The sequence below is a fragment of the Oncorhynchus clarkii genome, chromosome 22 (genome assembly GCF_045791955.1).
Source record: "Oncorhynchus clarkii lewisi isolate Uvic-CL-2024 chromosome 22, UVic_Ocla_1.0, whole genome shotgun sequence".
Taxonomy (NCBI): domain Eukaryota; kingdom Metazoa; phylum Chordata; class Actinopteri; order Salmoniformes; family Salmonidae; genus Oncorhynchus; species Oncorhynchus clarkii.
The window spans coordinates 43,198,408-43,225,602 of NC_092168.1; the positions used below are offsets into that span (position 1 = coordinate 43,198,408).

A 27,195-nucleotide genomic window follows, 5' to 3' on the forward strand; every position below is an offset into this window, starting at 1 on the left:
CAAATTACAACACAGTCAAAACAAAACTACATTGCTTATTGGGAAGCACAAAGCAAAATACAGTACTAGCTGGGCCTAAATCGCTGAACCTGAGAAAGAGCTGCATTTCCTGACAAAATGTCAAAAATATAAAACAATTAGAGAGTGTCATTTCCCCAAATTTGAAACCCTCATTCAAAGACCTCTCTGATGAGAGTAGGCTACTCTTCCTTTTGGGGGAGGATGCAGAGAGCTGTGGGTTGGCAGCGAACTACATTGCTGCCTGCCATAAGATGTTAGGGACAGTGTCTAACAGACCAATCAACCTGCACATGTCATCTACTGTATACTTATTGTTATTGTTGAATGTATGGTTATTTTTGGCTATTGTTATTACTATTGTTATTACTAGTGTTATTACTAGTGTTATTACTATTGTTATTACTATTGTCCCATTTACAATTTTGATTCTTATTATCTGTTTATTGTAAATATCCAAAGTAAGCTTTGGCAATATGTACATTGTTATGTCATGCCAATAAAGCAAATTGAATTGAGAGAGGGAGAGAGAGAGACTGATAGAGAGAGCGAGAGACTGATAGAGAGAGAGAGACTGATAGAGAGAGAGAGAGACTGATAGAGAGAGAGAGAGAGAGAGAGAGAGAGAGAGAGAGAGAGACTGATAGAGAGAGAGAGAGACTGATAGAGAGAGAGAGAGACTGATAGAGAGAGAGAGAGAGACTGATAGAGAGAGCGAAAGAGAGACTGATAGAGAGAGAGAGACTGATAGAGAGAGAGAGAGACTGATAGAGAGAGAGAGACTGATAGAGAGAGCGAAAGGGAGACTGATAGAGATAGAGAGAGACTGATAGAGAGACAGAGAGAGAGAGAGACTGGGAGAGAGAGAGAGAGACTGGGATGGAGAGAGAGAGACATCGAGAGAGAGAGAGAGAGAGAGATAGAGACTGGGATGGAGGGGGAGAGAGAGACTGGGATGGAGAGAGAGAGATTGGGATGGAGAGACTGATCAAAAGAGAGAGGCAGAAAGAGACTGAATTTATTTAACTTTTTTTAACTGTTCAGGGGCAGAACAACAGATTTGTACCTTGTCAGCTCGGGGATTTGAACTTGCAACCTTCCGGTTACTAGTCCAACGCTTTAACCACTAGGCTACCCTGCCGCCCCAGTGATAGAGAGAGACTGAATGAGACTGAATGATAGAGAGAGACTGAATGATAGAGAGAGACTGAATGATAGAGAGAGACTGAATGATAGAGAGAGACTGAATGATAGAGACTGAATGATAGAGAGAGACTGAATGATAGAGAGAGACTGAATGATAGAGAGAGACTGCATGATAGAGAGAGACTGAATGATAGAGCCTGAATGATAGAGACTGAATGATAGAGACTGAATGATAGAGACTGAATGATAGAGACTGAATGATAGAGACTGAATGATTGAGAGAGAGACTGAATGATAGAGAGAGACTGAATGATAGAGAGACTGAATGATAGAGATACTGAATGATAGACACTGAATGATAGAGAGAGACTGAATGATAGAGACTGAATGATAGAGAGAGACTGAATGATAGAGAGAGACTGAATTATAGAGAGAGACTGAATGATAGAGAGAGAGACTGAATGATAGAGAGAGAGACTGAATGATAGAGAGAGAGACAGAATGATAGAGAGACTGAATGATAGACTGAATGATAGAGAGAGACTGTGATAGAGAGATACAGAGAGAGACTGTGATAGATAGAGAGAGAGAGACTGTGATAGATAGAGACTGAATGATAGAGAGAGAGACTGTGATAGATAGAGAGAGAGAGACTGTGATAGATAGAGATTGAATGATATAGAGAGAGACTGTGATAGATAGAGAGAGAGAGAGAGAGACTGATAGATAGAGACTGAATGATAGAGAGAGAGACTGATAGAGAGAGAGACTGTGATAGATCGAGACAGATAGAGACTGTGGAAGATAGAGAGAGAGAGAGACTTTAATAGATAGACTGAATGATAGAGAGAGAGACTGTGATAGATAGAGACTGAATGATAGAGAGAGAGACTGTGATAGATAGAGACAGAGAGAGACTGTGATAGATAGAAACAGAGAGAGAGAGAGACTGTTATAGAGAGAGACTGTGATAGATAGAAACCGAGAGAGAGAGAGAGACTGTGATAGATAGACTGAATGATAGAGAGAGAGAGAGAGACTGTGATAGAGAGAGAGAGAGAGAGATAGAGAGACTGTGATATATAGAGACTGAATGATAGAGAGAGAGACTGTGATAGATAGAGACAGAGAGAGACTGTGATAGATAGAAACCGAGAGAGAGAGACTGTTATAGATAGATAGAGAGAGAGACTGTTATAGATAGAGAGAGAGACTGTGATAGATAGAAACCGAGAGAGAGAGAGACTGTGATAGATAGAGAGAGAGACTGTGATAGATAGAGACTGAATGGTAGAGAGAGAGACTGTGATAGATAGAGACAGAGAGAGATAGAGACTGTGATAGATAGAGAGAGTCTGTGATATATAGAGAGAGAGAGAGAGAGAGACTGTGATAGATAGTGACTAAATGATAGAGAGAGAGAGACTGTGATAGATGGAGACAGAGAGAGATAGAGACTGTGATAGATAGAGACAGAGAGAGAGAGAGAGAGAGACTGTGATAGATAGAGACTGAATGATCTAGAGAGAGACAGTGATATAGACTGTGAGAGAGAGATACTGTGATAGATAGACTGAATGATATAGAGAGAGACTGTGATAGATAGAGATAGAGACTGTGATAGATAGAGATAGAGACTGTGATAGATAGAGACAGATAGAGACTGTGATAGATAGAGAGAGAGAGACTGTGATAGATAGACTGAATGATATAGAGAGAGACTGTGATAGATAGAGACTGAATGATATAGAGAGAGACTGATAGGTAGAGACTGTGATAGATAGTCTCTCTCTGTCTATCTATCACAGTCTCTCTCTGTCTCTATCTATCACAGTCTCTATCTATCACAGTCTCTCTCTGTCTATCTATCACAGTCTGTGATAGATAGAGACTGTGATAGATAGAGACAGAGAGAGACTGTGATAGATAGAGACTGAATGATATAGAGAGAGACTGATAGATAGAGACAGAGAGAGACTGTGATAGATAGAGAGAGAGAGAGACTGTGATAGATAGAGACTGAATGATATAGAGAGAGACTGTGATAGATAGAGAGAGAGAGAGACTGTGATAGATAGAGACTGAATGATATAGAGAGAGACTGTGATAGAGAGAGAGAGAGACTGTGATGGATGGAGACTGAATGATATAGAGAGAGACTGATAGATAGAGACTGTGATAGATAGAGACAGAGAGAGACTGTGATAGATAGAGACTGTGATAGATAGAGACTGTGATAGATAGAGACAGATAGAGACTGTGATAGATAGAGACTGTGATAGATAGAGACAGAGAGAGACTGTGATAGATAGAGACTGAATGATATAGAGAGAGACTGTGATAGATAGAGACAGAGAGAGAGAGAGAGAAATACAGCAGTGTGCATCACAGCAGCAAGATGTGTGTCCCGTTACCATGAGAAAAGGGCAACCAGTGGAGCACAAACACCACTGTAAATACAACCTATATTTATATTGTTATTTATTTTACCTTTCATACTTCACCTATTTTCACATTGTTACAACACAGTATCCAATAATACAACCTTGATACAACACGGTAGCCAATCATATAACATTGTTACAACACGGTATCCAATAATATAACATTGTTAATACATGGTAGCCAATCATATAACATTGTTACAAGACGGTAGCCAATCATATAACATTGTTACAACACGGTAGCCAATCATATAACATTGTGTCATGTTTACTGATATATTTCCCCTTGTTTATTTCACTTTTGTTTATTGTTTATTCCAATTGCTTTGGCAATGTAAATGTTTCCCAATTCAATAAAGCCCTTTGAATTCAATTGAATTGAAATTGAGAGAGATACTGTGATAGAGAGAGAGACTGGGTTGGAGAGAGAGAGAGACTGGGATGGAGAGAGAGAGAGACTGGGATGGAGAGAGAGAGACTGGGATATGTAGAGACAGAAAGAGACTGGGATATGGAGAGAGAGAGAGAGAGACTGGGATATGGAGAGACAGAGAGACTGGGATATGGAGAGACAGAGAGACTGGGATATGGAGAGAGAGAGAGAGACTGGGATGGAGAGAGAGAGAGACTGGGATGGAGAGAGAGAGAGACTGGGATGGAGAGAGAGAGAGACTGGGATGGAGAGAGAGAGAGACTGGGATGAGAGAGAGAGAGACTGGGATGGAGAGAGAGAGAGAGACTGGGATGGAGAGAGAGACTGGGATGAAGAGAGAGAGAGAGACTGGGATGAGAGAGAGAGACTGGGATGAGAGAGAGAGACTGGGATGGAGAGAGCGAGAGACTGGGATGAAGAGAGAGAGAGAGAGAGACTGGGATGGAGAGAGAGAAAATGGGTTTGAAAGCAAGATGCTGGGATGGAGAGAGGGAGAGACTGGGATGGAGAGAGAGACTGGGATGGAGAGAGAGAGAAAATGGGTTTGAAAGCAAGAGACTGGGATGGAGAGAGAGATGCATCAACAGCAACCTTGGTAAAACCCTCTGCATTATCATTAGCAGCAGACTCATACATTTCCTCTGCGAAAACAATATACTGAGCAAATGTCAAATTGGCTTTGACCGTACAGCAGACCACGTACTGTATTCACCCTGCACACCCTAATTGACAAACAAACAAACCAAAACAAAGGCAAAGTCTTCTCATGCTTTGTTGATTTAAAAAAGCTTTAGACTCAATTTGGCACGAGGGTCTGCTATACAAATTGATGGAAAGTGGTGTTGTGGGAAAAACATACAACATTATAAAATCCATGTACACAAACAACAACTGTGCGGTTAATATTGGCAAAAAACAGGGCCGTGGGGTGAGGCAGGTATGCCTCACCCTCTTCAATTTATATATCAACGAATTGGCGAGGGCACTAGAACAGTCTGCAGCAACCGGCCTCACCGGCAAATGTCTACTGTTTACTGATGATCTGGTGTTTCTGTCTCCAACCAAGGAGGGCCTACAGCAGCACCTAAATCTTCTGCACAGATTCTACCAGACCTGGGCCCTGACAGTAAATCTCAGTAAGACAAAAATAATGGTGTTCCATAAAAGGTCCAGTTGCCAGGACCACAAATCCAAATTCCACCTAGACACCGTTGCCCTAGAGCACACAAAAAACTATACATACCTCGGCCTAAACATCAGCGCCATGTGTAACTTCCACAAGGCTGTGAACAATCTGAGAGACAAGGCAAGAAGGGCCTTCTATGCTGTCAATAGGAACATAGAATTCGACATACCAATTAGGATCTGGCTAAAAATACTTGAATCGGTTATAGAACCCATTGCCCTTTATGGTTGTCAGGTCTGGGGTCCGCTCACCAACCAAGACTTCACAAAATGGGACAAACACCAAATTGAGACTTTAAAGCCCCTTAAACCGAAAATGAAATTGAATTCAATTTGTCGCGGAGGGAGAGCGACGTGGAGGGAGAGCGACGTGGAGGGAGAGCGACGTGGAGAGAGTGCGGCGTGGAGGGAGAGCGACGCGGAGAGAGTGCGACGCGGAGGGAGAGCGACGCGGAGGGAGAGCGACGTGGAGGGAGTGCGACGTGGAGGGAGAGCGATGGATAGAGAGACTGATAGAGAGAGAGAGACTGATAGAGACTGATAGAGAGAGAGAGACTGATAGAGATTGATAGAGAGAGAGAGAGAGAGAGAGAGAGACTGATCGAGAGAGAGAGACTGATAGAGAGAGGGGGACTGATAGAGATTGATAGAGAGAGAGACTGATAGAGAGAGAGACTGAGAGAGAGAGAGAGAGAGAGAGAGAGAGAGAGAGAGAGAGAGAGAGAGAGAGAGAGAGAGAGAGAGAGAGAGAGAGAGAGAGAGAGAGAGAGAGAGAGAGAGAGAGAGAGAGAGAGAGAGAGAGAGAGAGAGAGAGAGAGAGACTGATTTATAGAGAGAGAGAGAGAGAGAGAGAGACTGATTTATAGAGAGAGAGAGAGAGACTGAAAGAGAGACTGATAGAGAGAGCGAAAGAGAGACTAATAGAGAGAGAGAGACTGATAGAGAGACTGAAGGAAAGACTGATAGAGAGAGAGAATGATAGAGACTGATAGAGAGAGCGAGCTCTTCTGTTGACTGGCTTTGTTCCTGCAGGATAGCCCCCAGGGTAGAATAGGTGGAGGAGATAAGATGGTGTGCTCAGAAATAACTGGCAATGTTATTTTTATTAAGTGATAAAACTCAATGGGGAACTTTGTGGAAACAGTACTCTTGAATGACTTTCTTGTATGAACGAGAAATCTATCTATGGATGAGGTGTGGATTTAGGGGTTTTATCACATGATAGAAACCTGCTCAAAACTTTATTATATACCCAGCTGTTAGCTAACTCTGACGATAATTTATGGATCTATTCAATTCAAACATTATTTGAAAAGCATGATCCTTTGATCATTTTTGTGGTGTGATCTATTGTTCCATCCTGCTGTGAGTGGACGTCATGAGGTTCACTCAAAGAGATCCGCTTTGTGAATTCTGCATGCTCAAACTCTGATGCTCCATGCTGCCAACTGATGGTCATGTAAGATCAATGTTGAGGGGCTGTATAACTTTAACGTCGAGGCTGTTATAAATGACCTTCCGTATGGTGATTAATGACAGGGTTGAAATAGTCTCCTGTTATCAAGGTATGTTGCCTGAATTATGTAACGTCCACATTTTGACTGTCAGTTTAAACGCTTGTGACTCTGCGTATTTGCTTGAAGGTAAATCATCTCTCACGGCAGAAACATCAGAACATTCTGGGTTGCATTTAGGATCAACAATGTCCCTCGGTGAATGCTGCAACTCAAGTGTAGTTTCGAAGAGTGGGGATATTTTTTATTTATTGTTTCTTTTTGTGCAGAAGGCTTAAGATCACTGGGAATCTCTGTGATTTTGATTTGTCCCGTAGCTTTCATGAATCACAATTACACGGCTGCTGTGTTGTTTTACAAAGCCCTGTAGTGAGAGTTACTGCTGGTCATGTCTCGGGGGAAGTGGCTGTAATGAACTATAGCCCCGCAGGGCCTAGCTCTACACTGTGGCCCTGAACAATGTCCCAAAGCAGCTCACTGTCATCGCTATGCACATCTGCTGCTGAAGGGTAGATGGTGGAACCAATTTTCTTCAAAATAAAGATCGAGACACTTGAGCGTCTCTAAAATAAATCTTAGTTTCCAAAGAGTTGTGAAAAGCATGTTTTTGCCTGTTCTCTCTGTGTATATTCTCTTATACAAATATTTAGATTCTGTTAGAACGGATTTTCACGTTCTTCAGAATGCTTTGGCGAGAGACTGGCTGACCTCATAGTGACTCCGAGTGAAGCAGAGGTGAAGCTACACTTGTCAAAGAGAGAATGGCTCTGTTTAGCCTGTCCTCTCCCAGCACTGTGCTCTGTGTGAGGAGTAGGTGGCCATATTGAGCTTAATCTGCTGAAAGTAATGAACTCTGTGCCAGTTATAAGTCTGAACATTTCTGCCTCATTGTTCTCTCGGGGTCACAGCCTTTCATTTTGGGTAGATCTATTAATTACTGCTATGTAATTGAGGCCTTACGTGAGATATACTCTGAATTTGCAGTTTCTGCCATACCCCTTAATACCAGATTTTGAAAAATATGATCCTATTCATGTATTTGCTGTAATTATACTTAAATAAATTGTATTTTTCACTAAATGTAAACTGTGTTGTGGTCACCCCATAATGTCTGTGCTCATTATTCCTCCTAATTGTACTGAAATAGAGCGTGGCATTGTATCAAATATTCAGACTATATTTAAAATGAATCCCACCTCAATTATGTTGATTTATATTTGATTAATAGCCGAGCTGATCTGGAAGGGAGAAGAATTGACTGCACTGATAATTCTTATCCTCAATTCACTTTCAAAGCTGTCGTTAATCAGAAAGGATGTCACTGGGTGCCATGGACTCTGATGTTGTATTAATGAAGCCAATTCTAATAAGCACAAGACAAGTAGTTTAAAACACAAATCTTTTTACTTAAATAATTCACTGAAGACAAAACTTTACTTTCAGAAAGTTGTTTGGAAGTTCTAAGGAAGTGGCACTTATTTCAGGAAGTTGTTTGGAAGTACTAAGGAAGTGGCACTTATTTCAGGAAGTTGTTTGGAAGTTCTAACGAAGTGCTACTTATTTCAGGAAGTGATAAACAAGTAAATATACTCAATTAAATGATGCCATTCTTTCTCATGATTATTTCTTGTGAACACGTCACACTGGTAAAAGGTAAAGGTCTGGGAAGATAATTTGATGTAATTACGTCCCATGGGACACAAACATGTCACTGAAGTCTAACAGCAGTAACGTTAAAGAACTGGTAAAAAAACAGAAATAACAAAGGATTTGTTTTAAAGTGAAAACGTGAATTCAGACATGCCAATAACACTCCATAGTACAAACACCCATCTTTTCTGACATTTCAATCTGTCATGCCTCAGAGAAGTGTAAAGCAGTCAACCACCACACTCTTTCAGCATACTGCATTACTATTAGTATAACGAAAGCCCTTAATACACTTTTGGACCAAGATAACAGCTGTATGCCTCGTTAGTATTTTAGTATTCCATTTTTTTTTTTGTTATTTTTTTTACAAGCATTTCGCTGCACCTGCTATTAACATCTGCAAATCTGTGTACGCAACCAATAAACTTTGATTTGATTTAGTACCGCTCATCTCTTTCCTCTCAGCGGGCTTTAGATGTGTTAAATACTGAGCCATGTTGAGTAGCAACAAACTGCTGGTAAATCTGAAGCAATCTATTTTAAGAGACAAGGGTGTAAATAATCAAGGATGTCTTCAGTTACAGACGGGCAGGTGTGAGACAGCCCCGTGAATTGAATTGATAGTAATGAAAGAGCAATGGTGTCGATTTGATGCACCAAGAACATAGTACATGTAGTTGGATGAAGGGTGCACATGGAGTTGCAGGAGCTAGATATCTTCAGGTTGGGTCATTAATGACAGAAGACAGAAATAGAGAGCAACACAAGACAACTTGAGCATCTCTTAAATGCAGATGCATTGAATGAAGAGACAAGCACATCCTCCAGCAAGAGATACTGAAACAGATACGATTCAGCATTACAGGATTTCAGATCAGATTTCCCATAGAACTTTTCTCTCTGGTGTTTAGAGTCTCGCTAATGTGTTGCTCCTAATGTAATTTAATTTCACTAGCTTTGCAGAGCGCTAATGAACACTTAGAGCCATTACAGTTTGAACAAGGCCCTTTTGATTCTGGCCTGATAAGTGAGAGGAGAGCATCTCTGGGCTCCTGGCTGAACAGCATGTGACCCAGCATGAACTGCACCAAAGACTGCCCAGGGTTTAACTTCCTATATCATACACTGTTATATTTAAGAAGATAAGAAAATCTTGATATTTTGCCTGTAATGGACATGTCTGCTATGATTAGTCTTAAACTGTTGCACCCTGTCTCCTAATTTGGAGAGAGTGGCATGAGCTCTATTCAAATTGAATCTGGTTCCTTGAGAGGCAAGGCTATCATCATCCATAGCAGATGGTGGGAAGACCTAATCACCTCATTCCTGTTACTGACCACCCATAGAGGCCATTCGGTAAACAATAAGCTGTGAGTAGGAAGTGAATAATAAGTGAGTGGGTCAAGCATTCCCTCTGTTCTTTATAGCGTCACTTGAATTTTTTGTTGTTGTAATATGTAATATGTGCTCCATGCGTTGTCATTCCCATTAACGTGCTCTGTCATTCCCATTAACGTGCGCTGTCATTCCCATTAACGTGCGTTGTCATTCCCATTAACGTGCGTTGTCATTCCCATTAACATGCGCTGTCATTCCCATTAACGTGCGCTGTCATTCCCATTAACGTGCGTTGTCATTCCCATTAACGTGCGTTGTCATTCCCATTAACGTGCGTTGTCATTCCCATTAACGTGCGTTGTCATTCCCATTAACGTGCGTTGTCATTCCCATTAACGTGCGTTGTCATTCCCATTAACGTGCGTTGTCATTCCCATTAACGTGCGTTGTCATTCCCATTAACGTGCGTGGTCATTCCCATTAACGTGCGTTGGACAGTTTTTGGAGCATGGCAGGTGTCATTTAAACACATATAACGATTCACCTTCACTGCAATAACAGGCCTTATTGGTTTCTACCTTCACCACAAACACAGTTCTTATTGGTTTCTACCTTCACCACAAACACAGTTCTTATTGGTTTCTACCTTCACCACAAACACAGTTCTTATTGGTTTCTACCTTCACCACAAACACAGTTCTTATTGGTTTCTACCTTCACCACAAACACAGTTCTTATTGGTTTCTACCTTCACCACAAACACAGTTCTTATTGGTTTCTACCTTCACCACTAACACAGTTCTTATTGGTTTCTACTTTCACCACAAACACAGTTCTTATTGGTTTCTACCTTCACCACAAACACAGTTTTTATTGGTTTCTACCTTCACCACAAACACAGTCCTCTTGGGTTTCTACCTTCACCACAAACACAGTCCTTATTGGTTTCTACCTTCACCACAAACACAGTCCTCTTGGGTTTCTACCTTCACCACAAACACAGTCCTTATTGGTTTCTACCTTCACCACAAACACGGTCCTTATGACTTTCTTAATTTTTCACAAAGTTGTTCTGGCATTCTAGTTGTTCTGGCATTCTGGTTGTTCTGGCATTCTAGTTGTTCTGGCATTCTGGTTGTTCTTGCATTCTGGTTGTTCTTGCATTCTAGTTGTTCTGGCATTCTGGTTGTTCTGGCATTCTAGTTGTTCTGGCATTCTAGTTGTTCTGGTTGTTATGTTTTTCTAGTTGTTCTGGCATTCTAGTGGTTCTGGTATACTAGTTGTTCTGGTATTCTAGTTGTTCTGGCATTCTAGTTGTTCTAGTTGTTCTGGTTGTTCTGGTATTCTAGTTGTTCAGGTATTCTAGTTGTTCTGGTTGTTCTGGTATTCTAGTTGTTCTTGCATTCTAGGTTGTTCTGGCATTCTAGTTGTTTTGGTTGTTCTGGTATTCTAGTTGTTCAGGTATTCTGGTTGTTCTGGTATTCTAGTTGTTCTGGTATTCAGGTTGTTCTGGTATTCTAGTTGTTCTGGTATTCTGTTTTTTCTGAATATTCTAGTTGTTCTGGTTGTTCTGGTTCTGGTATTCTAGTTATTCTGGTTGTTCTGGTATTCTAGTTGTTCTGGTTATTCTGGTATTCTAGTTGTTGTGTTGTTCAGGCATTCTGGTTGTTCTGGTATTCTGGTTGTTCTGGTATTCTGGTTGTTCTGGTGTTCTGGTTGTTCTGGTAGTTCTGGCATTCTAGTTGTTCTGGTATTCTAGTTGTTCTGGTTGTTCTGGTATTCTAGTTGATCAGGTATTCTGGTTGTTCTGGTATTCTAGTTGTTCTGCTATTCAGGTTGTTCTGGTATTCTAGTTGTTCTGGTATTCTAGTTGTTCGGGTTGTTCTGGTATTCTGGTTGTTCTGAGTATTCTAGTTGTTCTGTTATTCGGGTTTCTCTGGTATTCTAGTTGTTCTGGTTGTTCTGGTATTCTAGTTGTTCTGGTTGTTCTGGTATTCAGGTTGTTCTGGCATTCTAGTACTTCTGGTTGTTCTGGTATTCTAGTTGTACAGGTATTCTAGTTGTTCTGGTATTCTAGTTGTTCAGGTATTCGGGTTGTTCTGGTATTCTAGTTGTTCTGGTATTCTAGTTGTTCAGGTTCTGGTATTCTGGTTGTTCTGATATTCTGGTTGTTCTGGTATTCTGGTTGCTCAGGTATTCTGGTTGTTCTGGTATTTGGGTTGTTCTGGTATTCTAGTTGTTCTGGTATTCTAGTTTTTCTGGTTGTTCTGTTATTCTGGATGTTCTGAATATTCTAGTTGTTCAAGTATTCTGGTTGTTCTGGTATTCTAGTTGTTCAGGTATTCTAGTCGTTCTGTTATTCTGGTTGTTCAGGTATTCTGGTTGTTCTGGTATTCTGGTTGTTCTGGTATTCTAGTTGTTCAGGTATTCTGGTTGTTCTGGTATTCTGGTTGTTCTGGTATTCTAGTTGTTCTGGTATTCAGGTTGTTTGGGTATTATACTTGTTCTGGTATTTTAGTTATTCTGGTTGTTCTGGTATTCTAGTTGTTCGGGTTGTTCTGGTATTCTGGTTGTTTTGAATATTCTAGTTGTTCAGGTATTCTGGTTGTTCTGGTATTTCAGTTGTTCTGATATTCTTGATATCCACAGCAAATGCTATTCATTCCCAAAACCAAGCTATCTGGGAAAATACATTGTGTCTTTTCACCACTTTAGAAATAGTTACAAGTAACTATAGCGATTTGCATGCAACAATCTTTTCATTTATCACATATCAATGGCTGTATTGAATGTATGAATATACAAACCTCTACTGCAAAGTCACACTGCCAACTCCACTGCATTTCTACAAATCAACGTGAGCAATACAGATTCTTATTGCTGAAGCAGTATGTACAGTAGCAAGTCCAAGTATGCTTGAATAGGGCCAGCCTATAGAGAGTGACTGGCAGTATAGGATTAATTATCATTAACACTTCTGAAGTCTAGAGGAGAATATGAAGATGGGTAGTATTGGTGTGAATAAACACTCAGTGTTAACCTGAAAACGTCTGTCTGTTCTCCGTTTAATTTTAGCAACAGTGTAATGTAAAAACCTCATGGAAGGTTTCATCTATGAAAGACAAACTGATGTACAGTGTCTTTACATTTTAAAGAATACAAATGTTAACTCAAGTTAATAGGCATCTCATTATAATTGCATGCCCATCTTAACAGCATCAGAGTGCTCGTATTTGAAGACAGATGTAGGCCTACATAGGCTATAATGAACAATATTTTAATTGTCTCCTATTCCTCTTGACCCAGAGTTCTTCCTGGAGTTGTTGGAGAACACGGAGAAGTCTTTGAACGAGATGTTCGTGCGGACCTACGGAAAGCCGTACATGCAGAACTCGGAGGTGTTCCAGAACCTGTTTGCCGAGCTGAAACGCTACTACACGGGAGGCAACGTCAACCTGGAGGAGATGCTCAACGACTTCTGGTCGCGGCTGCTGGAGCGCATGTTCACACTGCTCAACTCCCAGTACGTCATCACTGAGGACTATTTGGAGTGCATCAGTAAGTACACGGACCAGCTCAAGCCCTTTGGAGACGTACCCAAGAAGCTCAAGGCTCAGGTTACCAGGGCTTTCATCGTGGCACGCACTTTCGTCCAGGGCCTCTCGGTCGGTAGAGAGGTGGCCAGCAGGGTGTCCAAGGTAAGCCCTCGTCTCTGCCATTCATAAGCAAATTGGGTTGAGTGATTTTAGTTTGGGCTAATTTGCTGCTATTGTGCAGCAGGGGATGATGGTCATTTTAATAAGGAATATATACCACTTGCCCAATGGGAATTTCCCCCTGAAACCTTTCACCCAATTTGATCATGTAAAATTAATGTCATAAATTTATATCAACAATTTCCCCAGAATTGAACAATTGACAGATTTTGTTGGATCCATCATTATCACATATCAATATTATATTTCAAAACCTCATAGATCATAAAACAGAGTATTTTGTTGGTGTTTGGGGCTGGATGGATTGTGCTGGTGTAGAGAGAAGTACAACATAATCTAACAGTGTATCCAACGCATTCTTAAACAAGCTGAAGGTCTCTGTTTTGCTTTTTGGATTTTCTTTTCTCCTAGGAGATCCCCCACAGGCTGGTATTTCGATCATACACTCTTCTGACTGACTTACCACTGCCTTCCCACCACTACCATCTCTTTGTATGGGCCTATGGGCTGTTGGGTTAAGGCTCGGGGCTGCCTTTTCAAGGATTCTATAATGACCTCTGGTGGGGCCTCCCATTGTTCAGGAGGAATTCTCAAGCATGGGAAGACTATCTGGCTCCAAGCTATGGGAATATATATATATTTTTTTTGCTATGGATGTTTGTATCTCTATCACCCAATATTTTTAAAGTCTGTATACCGTCCCCATTAATCTTGCTGTGAGTATTCTGTTTGATGTAATGTTAATGCTGCTAGCTGCTTTTGCTGTATATCATTGCCTTGGGAGTGTGTACTTTCGATCGTATGCAAAGGAACATTTAAAGGCATAGCAAGAGATGTATGCTTGACATTGGCTCCACTCAACAACAGCTGTTTTCTAGATGTCTTGTTTTCAGTTAATATCAGTGGTGGGAGAATTACCCAATTGTCATACTTGAGTAAAAGTAGAGATACCTTAATAGAAAGTTACTCAAGTAAAAGTGAAAGTCACCCAGTAAAATACTACTTAAGTAAAAGTATTTGTTTTTAAATATACTTAAGTATCAAAAGTAGAAAAATGTAAGTAATTTAAAATGACGTATATTAAGCAAAGCAGACTGCACCATTTTCTTGTTTTTAAAATGTATGGATAGCCCAGGGGCACACTCCAACACTCAGACATTACTTACAAAGGATGCATTTGTGTTTAGTGAGTCTGCCAGAACAGAGGCAGTAGGGATGACCACGTGTTCTCTTGATAAATGAGTGAATTTCACAATTTTACTGCTAAGCATTCAAAGTGTAACAACCGCTAAGCATTCAAAGTGTAACAAGTACTTTTGGTTGTCAGGGAAAATTGTATGGAGTAAAAAGTACAATATTTTCTATAGGAATTTAGTAAAGTAAAAGTTGTCATAAAAATATGAATAGTAGAGTACAGATACGTCAAAAAATGACTTAAGTTGTACTTTAAAGTATTTTTACTGAAGTACTTTACACCACTGGTTGATATCAACATTAGAACACTGGCTAGACTTGTAGATCAAGTTTGCTTCCATAGCCTCGTGGTCACAAGCAATTTATCTGAATTGTATGTGTTTGTTTCCGTTATTGGTGTTAATAGTAATGTGTGTACACTGTTCTGTGTTGTCAGAGGAGAAGTCTGGACATCAAGGCTAGTAAACAGTTAATATACTGTTTGGAAATGGAGTCCTTTTGCAACAGTTGCTGGCCAATGAGTTTATGTTCACCATAATTCACGATGGGGTGTGTATCATGCAGATTGTAGCGCAGCTATGAGTGGTCAAAGGCACAAGGAAACCCAAGGCAATAGGCTGCAAGGGGAGAATCACATGTATAACCCCCGAACATTGAACAAACTCAACCTTTCCACTGCTGGTCATTCATTACCGGCAAGCATGGTGAACTCCAGCCAGGGCTGCCTGATGAAACCCTCTTCATGAGGATGAGTTGTTACTGTCTGTGGTAGTGACACACGTCCTGGATTCCCTGGCAGCCGCCGTGTCCCCACCTCAACTCTGACATTACCCAGGGACCTGTGACACGGGTCATGTGGCGGGGCCACGGCCCTTTGATCCAAGGGGCCTCAACTCATCTGGAGAGATTGGGTGTAAGCATAATGGAATAGGACACCCCAGAGGAGGGGTGTGACATGTGACATCTATGCCTAGTGCTGCTAAGGGGCTTTATTGAGTTCCAGGAGCTGCTGCACTACCTCACATCACAGCAGTTTACAGTTTATGACTAAGACACTACTACATTGCTTATCTATATCCCAGGTCAGGTCAGATAATCCATGGTCAATCAGAGCTTATCCATGGTCAATCAGAGCTTATCCATGGTCAATCAGAGCTTATCCATGGTCAAACAGAGCTTATCCATGGTCAATCAGAGCTTATCCATGGTCAATCAGAGTTTATCCACGGTCAATCAGAGTTTATCCATGGTCAATCAGAGTTTATCCATGGTCAATCAGAGTTTATCCACGGTCAATCAGAGTTTATCCACGGTCAATCAGAGTTTATCCACGGTCAATCAGAGTTTATCCACGGTCAATCAGAGTTTATCCACGGTCAATCAGAGTTTATCCACGGTCAATCAGAGTTTATCCACGGTCAATCAAAGCTTATCCATGGTCAATCAGAGCTCATCCATGGTCAATCAGATCTTATCCATGGTCAATCAGATCTTATCCATGGTCAATCAGAGCTAATCCATGGTCAATCAGATCTTATCCATGGTCAATCAGAGCTTATCCATGGTCAATCAGAGCTTATCCATGGTCAATCAGAGTTTATCCATGGTCAATCAGATCTTATCCATGGTCAATCAGATCTTATCCATGATCAATCAGATCCTATCCATGATCAATCAGATCCTATCCATGATCAATCAGAGCTTATCCATGGTCAATCAGATCTTATCCATGGTCAGTCAGATCTTATCCATGGTCAGTCAGATCTTATCCATGGTCAATCAGATCTTATCCATGGTCAGTCAGATCTTATCCATGGTCAGTCAGATCTTATCCATGGTCAGTCAGATCTTATCCATGGTCAGTCAGATCTTATCCATGGTCAGTCAGATCTTATCCATGGTCAGTCAGATCTTATCCATGGTCAGTCAGATCTTATCCATGGTCAGTCAGAGCTTATCCATGGTCAGTCAGATCTTATCCATGGTCAGTCAGATCTTATCCATGGTCAGTCAGATCTTATCCATGGTCAGTCAGATCTTATCCATGGTCAGTCAGATCTTATCCATGGTCAGTCAGAGCTTATCCATGGTCCATCAGAGTTTGGCATTCAGTTACACTTATTACTGCATAAATACCAGCATGGACTAATGTTTTCCCATTTTCTAAACCTCTGAAATGAAAAGATATGCCCAGGGATATATCAAGGCTCCAACATTGTCATTATGGGCACACAGCGTATTTCTATTCTTCAGTTTTGCAAAGCGGTGATGTGGCTATTGATTGATTCTAATAATAGGACTCTCTTTTGATGAGCTGAAATCATTAGAATAATACATGCTCTGCAAACGCTGTAATGCACTCAAAGAAGCCAGCAGTCCAGGGAGATAGGGGGAGAGTCATGCAGACATTATGGCAACTTACTGAGTGCTGGTCTGCACCAGAGCCATTTGTGGAGGAAGAAAGCATTTGTCAGGTGTCAGTTCTGCAAATTGAAAAAGGAGGAAGCAACGCTATACCATATCTTACTGTACGGAAATGCACATTAAGGATTCTGTCAGTGGAGTATTTTAAAATAAAGTGCATCTCAGATTCAAATGAATGAAATTGGAATCTGAAAAAGACAAATTGTTTTAGTGTCAATGTGAAATGTATGAATTGTGTTTACCAACAGTTTCTATGCAACTGCAGAACAAAGCAATCAGAAATCTTACAAATATTGAAGGCACATATAGTGACGACAGATACCAGAGATTATAGTGACGACAGGTACCAGAGATTATAGTAACGACAGGTACCAGAGATTACAGTGACGACAGGAGCCAGAGATTATAGCGACGACAGGTACCAGAGATTATAGTGACGACAGGTACCAGAGATTATAGTGACGACAGGTACCAGAGATTACCCCCTTAAATCTTAAACTCGCTACTCGCAACGTGAATTTTTGGGGGTGTCAGTGGGAACATGACATTGTGTGAGTGATCAGCATCAGGCTGTGTGTTAAATCAAGCCAATGACGAAGGAAGCTAGCAGTAGATGTTTGAGGCGTATCAGTCCAGCGGCAGGCAGTGTATTATTTGATCTACTAGCCTGACTCTGTGGAGGCGGCTGATGATGCCTCCACCTCCTCTTTTCCTCAGCAATCCTCACTGGTGGGTTGGGAGAAGCAGGGGTCCAATCATATCAAACATGAAGACAGCTCAGAAGCCACTCAAAACACTGACTTCCAGCCGAGCTGCGGCTCTTCTCTCGCCTCATGCGTGCAGTGTCTGGGTACTTTGGAAAGTTCAGACCAGTACCTGACAACTCCCTTTCTCCCCACTGGTACATCCCTACTCCTCCCTCTACTTTTGTTGGATTTGTTCTGAAATACACAAAGTAGTTTGAGCCCTGTGTAAAATTGTACTTTAATTTATTTTTGAAATTCAGAACAAAGACTAGGTGTTTTCTTTTTATTTTAAAGATGTTGAGATTAATTGGAAAATACTCTCATGAAATGGGAATGTTTTTATGTTATCGATTTTTTGCCAGAGTAACAAGAATCTCAGACACTTAATAAAATGCATAAAACATGTAGAAACATACACACAAACGAAAGCAAACTGAAGCACTGACAGAAATGATGGTCAGGGAATAGCTATTTCATAGAGGGCTGAGCTGCAGTAATAAGGTTAAGAAACGATTTAAGAACCTGTCTGTGTTTGAAAAAGAGATGAAGCCATTAGCCATTACCTTGGAGTCTGACTTTAAACAAAAGGGTGTGGATATTTGCATTATTGACTAAAACATTTATGTTGCTGTATTGTTGCTGAGCTTCTGTTCAGCAACATAGATGTAAGAGCTGTATATGGAGCTAGGTGGAGGACAGTGGAGCTAGGTGGAGGACAGTGGAGCTAGGTGGAGGACAGTGGAGCTAGGTGGAGGACAGTGGAGCTAGATGGAGGACAGTGGAGCTAGATGGAGGACAGTGGAGCTAGATGGAGTACAGCGGAGCTAGATGTAAGAGCTGTATGTAGAGCTAGATGGAGTACAGCGGAGCTAGATGGAAGAGCTGTATGTAGAGCTAGATGGAGGACAGTGGAGCTAGATGGAAAAGCTGTATGTAGAGCTAGATGGAGGACAGTGGAGCTAGATGTAAGAGCTGTATGTAGAGCTAGATGGAGGACAGTGGAGCTAGATGTAAGAGCTGTATGTAGAGCTAGATGGAGGACAGTGGAGCTAGATGTAAGAGCTGTATGTAGAGCTAGATGGAGTATAGCGGAGCTAGATGGAGGACAGTGGAGCTAGGTGGAGGACAGTGGAGCTAGATGGAGTATAGCGGAGCTAGGTGGAGGACAGTGGAGCTAGGTGGAGGACAGTGGAGCTAGATGGAGGACAGTGGAGCTAGATGTAAGAGCTGTATGTAGAGCTAGATGGAGGACAGTGGAGCTAGATGCTTTTTAAGCCAGCTCATTTATTTATATACATGAAACATGGAAACATACCGTTTACTGGATTAATTTCCATGTGTTGAACAGCCTTGTATGTTGTATCTGATGTATAGCTGGCCTTTGTTGTCACATCTACCCACTAGGTGAGCAGCACCCCAGCGTGTATCCGAGCTCTGACCAAGATGATGTACTGCCCATACTGCCAAGCCATGCCCTCCGTGAAGCCCTGCAACAACTATTGTCTGAATGTCATGAAGGGCTGCCTCGCCAACCAGGCTGATCTGGACCCAGAGTGGAACCAGTACATCGGTAAGAGCCCTCCCTCCCTCCCTCCCTCCCTCCCTCCCTCCCTCCCTGACTGTGATTTGGACTGTTCTGACTTTGCTTCGTATAAAAATTGTTGTTCAGTGTTGTCATTTGTCTGCATTTAGTTCCACGGGCAGAACTTGGGCGCTGTGATAAGGTGCTTTTTACTGTTTGAATCCTTCTTTTTACCTTTGACAATTTATTCTGGATGAAAACGCCATTATTTATTGGCTGGTGGGCTCGTGCTGTATTGAATGAGCACTTGCAGTGTGGTAGCTACGCACTATGAGGAACGCAGAGCTTTGTGAAAAGCAGTTCAACAGCAGCTTGTTCAGCTCTGGGAGATTACAAACATGAATATAACATGGACGTTATTTATTTATTAGAATACCTTATTCGGTTTGGAGCCTTCATGTCAGGACTGCTGGAGTGATCTAAAGCAGAGCAGGCTAGCTGTGAGCTGCACTTTAGAGACGCATGTCAAGAATGCCACTGTCAGAAACTAGCAGTTGAAACGGGGCCACAGCTCTCTGGATAGTTGTTTCATGTCAGAAGAGCAGAGGTCCAATGTAAAGTACAGCGCACTGAGATGTTGGTGGAGCAGCGTAACGTGCGTCAGATGAATATTCAATGGTAAAAATGAAGGTTGACTGTTAGAACCTTGTTACTTGGACTAAGCTGATGGTATGTGTTTTACTGTCTGATGTCCTGATACAGAGCTCGGCCACTTCACAGGCTCCCTACTGTAGGCTACATCAGTCACTACAGTGAATGGTCCAGCAGTACTTGTAACTGAACTACTTCATTATAAGATTTGTCTAAGTGTATTATAGAAACCTTTCGTCATGGTGTGTTTTTATGTTCTTCTATTTGGAAATTGGGTGGTCAACACTGCTGCACAAATTGTTGATCAACCTAACTGAAATAGTCATTTTTTTTCTAGGTTTGAATTGCTCATACTCTCAAATGGAGGATTGTTCCCAGGGTGTAGAGTAAATGTCAGTTTCATATCTTTTGGCTCTCTGACATTTCATATTCATTATAGGCTCAAAGATTTTCAATTAGCTCAAGGTCCAACCACAAAGAGATATCGATCCTGCTTTCAGAGCTTACAGTAGTGATTGCATGTCTGCCAGATGTCCCCTGAGCTTCTCGTTGTTCTTTAAGTAGTTTAGATTTTTTTTTTAAAATAATAAACTGCTCAAATAATTAACTGCTATCTGTAATAACACTAGCATTGATGGTTTCTGCTGTGATGGTGAAATCCATTTAGTTTGCATACGATGGTTTCTGCTGTGATGGTGAAATCCATTTAGTTTGCATACGAGCTCACAAACCAATGTAGGATTATCATACATCATTCTTTTCCATCCACGAATAGGACCACAGTGTAGTAATGTACATCAAACTCACATGAAAACCAGCTATTCCAGTTGCTGTGAATAGAAGGGAGAAGCTGGTGACTACAGGGCTTTGAGTGAAAATAGATCACAAAAGCCCTGACCGACATGGAACTTGCATGGAACCCCTTACACTTGTGGGAAATAGGCCCAAATGGATAGGGCTAAATTAAAATGTGTCTTACAGAATAAATATGGAAAGCATATGCATAACCATGGTAGCAATTAACAGTTTGGAGATTATGGGAAAATTATGAGATTAAAGGTTTGGACAAAACAGTTGACCTGACACAAGACTGAATCCAAACATGACACTGTTGATTTGATGTGCATTTGACATTTACTGTACTTTTTGCTGCATTTGTTGATAACGAAATCTGAAAATAGTCTTGATACATTCAGTAACATTAAAATAATATTATTGGAAAATTTGGGGTAGGTGCAACATAAGACACAAAAACGACTAAGGTTTGAGTGAGGGTCTAACTGGGGTTTCCAAGTGGCTACAAACCTATGCAAAGTGGGCACAGTTCCTAAGTCATTTCAATGCACTTTTATGACTCAAAGAAGAGTCTTCAACTATACGTTTTTTATTTTTTTTAAGCTCTCCTAGCTATGGCGTTGAGGAACTAGAACAAGCACACATGTACAGTTGTTGTTTTGTTTGGAACATAGCCCTGCATCCCCGCCTTTACACAATTACTGTTGTTGTCTACGCAATCCAAAATACGCAATCCAAAACGGTCCATTATAAATCGGAATATGGGTCAGGTGGGCATAATTTGAAAGCTTGTTTTACATGACTAACTAAATGATAAAATAGAATCTTAGTGTTAGGCTTTCACAAGGCAATTCAGAGAAGCAGATGGTAATTTTACTACGCAGACTGGAGTGCATTCAGATGCCACGACAAACGTTCTTCACAATACAACAAACAGGCTCATTCTGTTCAGGACAACCCAGGGTATGACGCCATGTCATTTTGTAACTCTACATCAAACACCATGATTATAAACTTTGTCACTGTGTATTACATGAGTTTTATGTGCACATTTGGACTCTCGGGTGTTTTTGCTTGCTTGTATGACATCAAAGCAGTATTTATTATAACCCTCAACATCTCATCTTATACATAGAATTCTCGTAAGTTACAGCATTTCCCTCACTCGGACATTAAAACATTTGCAAAAGTTGCCCAATTAGCTAGAGGGATAAGGGCAACTTCCTGTCACGCGTGGTGTTCAAGTTCACAACGGCTGTCAGTCAAAACCCATACAGAGCTGTGAAGCGCAGAGCCAGAGCTCTGACATCATTACAGCATACGGTACAGCCACCGTGTTCCAATGTAGGTGCTTATCATTGTCCAAATCTGCCATTTTCCAACCCGTATAGGGGTACGTAAAGATATTCATCTTGATTCCAGTGGCATCTATCCAGCCCAACAGTGTCTGCTCCACTGACTAGACGAGATACCGGAGAGGTGAAAAGCTAATTCAACCAAGGACTGAAAAATCTTTTTTCAGCTGGAAGCTGAGCTCCCGATAGCAACGATTTTTCCCTCAGCACCTCCTCGTTGATAGAACTCCACCAGCAGGAAATTTCACTCTTTGACACCGTGCATAGGAACTCCTGACAGAACTTGGACAAGAGGGCAGTCATTCACATTACCCTCAGCCTGACCTTCATTTATCTTCAGTGTGTGGGGGGTTAGAGGAGGGACTCTGGTAGCACGGCCTTGAGCAGTCCAAAACAGATGTTCATTCAATGCAACTGTGATTCTTCTTCCATTCATTCAGTCAAGCTAGCTAAATATGTAATGCTTAAATATCCATCTCTTCTCAGAATAGCTGTGTGTATATGATGGTGTGTGTATAGACATTATGGATACAAAAGGTATGCACAGCAGTAGTTATACTACAGTAGGATCAGCCTTGACTAGTATAGAGTATAGAGTATATACAGTTGAAGTCGTAAGTTTACATACACTTAGGTTGTCATACACATAGGTTTACACTTAAGTTTACACAAGTCATTAAAACTTGTTTTTCAACCACTCCACAAATTTCTTGTTAACAAACTATAGTTTTGGCAAGTCGGTTAGGACATCTACTTTGTGCATGACAAGTAATTTTTCCAACAATTGTTTACAGACAGATTATTTCACTTATAATTCACTGTATCACAATTCCAGTGGGTTAGAAGTTTACATACACTAAGTTGACATCATTTGAGTCAATTGGAGGTGGACCTGTGGATGTATTTCAAGGCCTACCTTCAAACTCAGAGCCTCTTTGCTTGACATCATGGGAAAATCAAAAGAAATCAGCCAAGAGCTCAGCAAAAACAAAATGTAGACCTCCACAAGTCTGGTTCATCCTTGTGAGCAATTTCCAAATGCCTGAAGGTACCACATTCATCTGTACAAACAATAGTACGCAAGTATAAACACCATGGGACCATGCAGCCGCCATACTGCTCAGGAAGGAGACGCGTTCTGTCGCCTAGAGATGAACGAACTTTGGTGCGAAAAGTGTAAATCAATCCCAGAACAACAGCAAAGGACCTTGTGAAGATGCTGGAGGAAACGGGTACAAAAGTATCTCTATCCACAGTAAAACGAGTCCTATATCGACATAACCTGAAAGGCCGCTCAGCAAGGATGAAGCCACTGCTACAAAACCGCCATAAAAAAAGCCAGACTACGGTTTGCAACTGCACATGGGGACAAAGATCGTACTTTTTGGAGAAATGTCCTCTGGTCTGATGAAACAAAAATTGAACTGTTTGGCCATAATGACCATTGTTATGTTTGGAGAAAAAAGGGAGAGGCTTGCAAGCCGAAGAACACCATCCAAACCGTAAAGCACGGGGGTGGCAGCATCATGTTGTGGGGGTGCTTTGCTGCAGGAGGGTCTGGTGCACTTCACAAAATAGATGGCATCATTAGGGAGGAAAAATTGTGTGGATATATTGCAGCAACATCACAAGACATCAGTGAGGAAGTTAAAACTTGGTCGGAAATGGGTCTTCCAAATGGACAATGACCCCAAGCATACTTCCAAAGTGGCTTAAGGACAACAAAGTCAAGGTATTGAAGTTTGTATATGTAAACTTCTGACCCACTGGGAATGTGATGAAAGAAATAAATGCCGAAATAAATCATTATCTCTACTATTATTCTGACATTTCCCATTCTTAAAATAAAGTGGTGATCCTAACTGTTCTAACACAGGGAATTTTTACTAGGATTAAATGTCAGGAATTGTGAAAAACTGAGTTTAAATGTATTTGGCTAAGGCGTATGTAAACTTCCGACTTCAACTGTACATACTGTATGAAGTGAGTACAGCAAGTGCACCTCTGTTTGTGTGGATCGACCATTTCAGGTTGTCATTGCGTCGAGGATCTTGAATCTTTTCACCGTCTCAACTGGATGGGGGCATGCTCGCTCTAAAGTTCATCAGCTCCTTGGTTTTGTTGAAGGAGAGGTTATTTTCCTGGCACCACATCCTCCCTATAGGCTGTCTCGTCGTTGTTGGTAATCAGGCCTACCTCTGTTGTATCGACTGCAAACTTTATGATTGAGTTGGAGACGTGTGTGGCCACTCAGTAATGGGTGAACAGGGAGTACAGGAGGGGGCTGAGCAGGCGCCCGTGTTGAGGATCAGCTTAGCGGAGGTGTAATTGTTAGAGTAGACGAACATCCACAGGTAGCCTAGTTTCTTTGAAGTGATTTGTTTGACAAGAAGATGAAAACATCATGACTGATTGTGTTCATGCCAAATTAAAAGTTAATAATTTAAAAAAATACTGTTAAATGAAATGTTTAGCTAGTAACGTTAGCATATCAAAGGGCTTAGATTAAGCTTGGCAGATGCACTGTGTACTGCAAACCATGGAACTATTAGTATGTTGAGCACAAGAGGCTGGCTCATAATAGCTGGAATGGAGTATACATGGAAACTGTGATCCATTATGGGATCACATTCCAGCCATTGCTATCCACCCGTCCTGCCCAATTTTTTTTGATAATTTTTTTTCTTTTATTTAACGAGGCAAGTCAGTTAAGAACAAATTCTTATTTTCAATGACGGCCTAGGAACAGTGGGTTAACTGCCTGTTCAGGGGCAGCTCGGGGGTCAGCTCGGGGGTTTGAACTTGCAACCTTCCGGTTACTAGTCCAACGCTCTAACCACTAGGCAACCCTGCCGCCCCAATTAAGGCGCCACCAGACGGCTGTGGTTGAGTGGCACTACAAATCATTTCAGTTATTTGTGGTTTTGCATGTGTTAATGTAATAATAATAATTGATTTGGATTTATATAGCACTTTTCTTCCAACTGAGGTACTCAAAGCGCTTTACATAGTAGGGGGAAACTCACCTCACCCACCACCAACATGTAGCACCCACCTGGGTGATGCACGGTGACCATTTTTGTACCAGAGCATTGACCACACATCAGCTATCAGGTGGAGAGGTGAGGAGAGATATATGGCTATTAAGGAGTTCGTAGCCAACCCCCACGGCCAACCCAACCCAAATGATATACCCCTGCGGGAACCTGCTTTCAGTAATTTATTTATGCAAAGAAAATGTTGTTTGTTTTATTTGTCTGTCAGTTGGTAAGACTAGCAAGTTTGCACTTTCTCTTTTCTTGCCTTGGGCGGGAAACAAATGGGCCAAGCGAATGACAAATGACTGAGTTATTTCAAGTAGAACAAAATGTCAAATATTCAGTGAACCTAGTAGAATTCACTGCTTAAATAAGCACGGCTTAATTTCAGCATTTCAAACTATTAAGAAAAGGGCTGAGTGGGAAAGGTGCTGTACCTTTTAAAGATTGATTGAACCCACTGTGACTATTAAAACCCACCCAAACCAGAAACCGTGGATAGATGGAAGCATTCGCGCTAATCTAAAAGCGCAAACCATCGCATTTAACCATGGCAACGTGACTGGGAATATGGTTGAATACAAAACAGTGTAGTTATTTCCTCCGTAAGGCAATCAAACAGGCAAAACGTCACAGAGACAAAGTGGAGTCGCAATTCAACAGCTCAGACACGAGAGATTGATTAATCGTAAAGGTCATGACGCAGTTATCACACACATAGCATATTAGACACCAAAACGTTTCCAGACTAAAGCCAGTGGTTAAAACGTATCAGATTAAACATTACAGCATTGAAGATCATTTTCAGAGGCTTTTATCTATGCCACCTGTCTGCACATCGAACATATGCCTACCGCTGTTTTAACATGAATCAGACAGTATAAATTACAAATGTTTAAATGTGCTAATCTGGCGGCTGAATTCAAGCAAAATGGTTAAAGGCGTTTTTCTTAATCATGTAATTAAAATAGAAGCAATACATCATGGATTATATTGGTTCCACTGAGTGGACAGTGTCAAATCCATGTGTTCCCATTGCAGGAGAAATCCATGCTGACCCCTGCATGAAAAAACAACAAGAATGGCTCAGTCTATGAATGATGGAAACAGGAGGCAGACATCCTTTATTTAAGCTGCGTCATGAATTATGGCATGCATGTGAATCATTTCACTCCAGGGGTTTTACAAAAAACTATGTTCATATTGTACGCCAGTAAGAACATGCACTCTTATATTCTCCACCTGGCACAGCCAGAAGAAGGTCTGGCAACCCCTCAAAGCCTGGTTCCTCTCTAGGTTTCTTCTTAGGTTCCTGCCTTTCTATTGAGTTTTTCCTAGCCACCGTACTTCCACATCAGCGTTGCATGCTCTTTGGGGTTTTAGGCTGGGTTTCTGTATAAGCACTTTGTGACATCTGCTGATGTAAAATGGGCTTTATAATTACATTTGATTTGATCCAGTAATAGAAAAACTGAGTAGTCATGTGAAGTAAGATTAGATGAGATTATATATATATATATATATATTTTTGTTGATAGGATGAAATATCTGAAGCATTGAGTAAGCTAACTGATGAACATCTGTCAGTCCACACCTGATTACTCCTCACTGAACATATGCTGCGTTCACCAACCAAAGTTTTAGTACAGAGTGCAAATTACGGGGGGCCCAAGGGTGGTCTCAGACCCCCTGAATGAGACGTGAGTCCCCCTAAATCCAAGAAGGGAAAACTTGGGGGGAGGAGGGGGGGGGGGGGGGGTGGTCTTTAAATAATGCTAATTTAACTAACCCCTAAATTTTACGAACACCCCCACCTCTGTCATGACTTAATCTTGTTTTTCCCCATGCGGCTGTACTTGTCATCCCGGGATAGTCCCGCCCCTTTTCACGTGTCCCAACTTTTCTTTCTACCCCCCAAAATATATTTGTGTCAGCAAGATGCATTCAATTCATTTAGGCTACAAGTGTCATTACAATCGCTGAATGTCATGAAACGTTTTGGGGTGTTGTGTAACGGATGTCTCTT

The 27,195-nt window shown here is 41.3% G+C and overlaps 1 protein-coding gene across 1 annotated transcript in view; it reads left to right on the plus strand.

Annotated features, from left to right (window-relative positions):
- Positions 1-27,195, plus strand: part of LOC139380936 (glypican-6-like) — a 155,228-nt gene that overhangs the window by 38,922 nt on the left and 89,111 nt on the right. The window contains exons 3-4 of the mRNA XM_071124107.1: positions 13,035-13,426; positions 19,213-19,378. Of these exons, the coding sequence (XP_070980208.1) occupies positions 13,035-13,426; positions 19,213-19,378 (558 nt within the window). The remainder of the gene's footprint in view (positions 1-13,034; positions 13,427-19,212; positions 19,379-27,195) is intronic.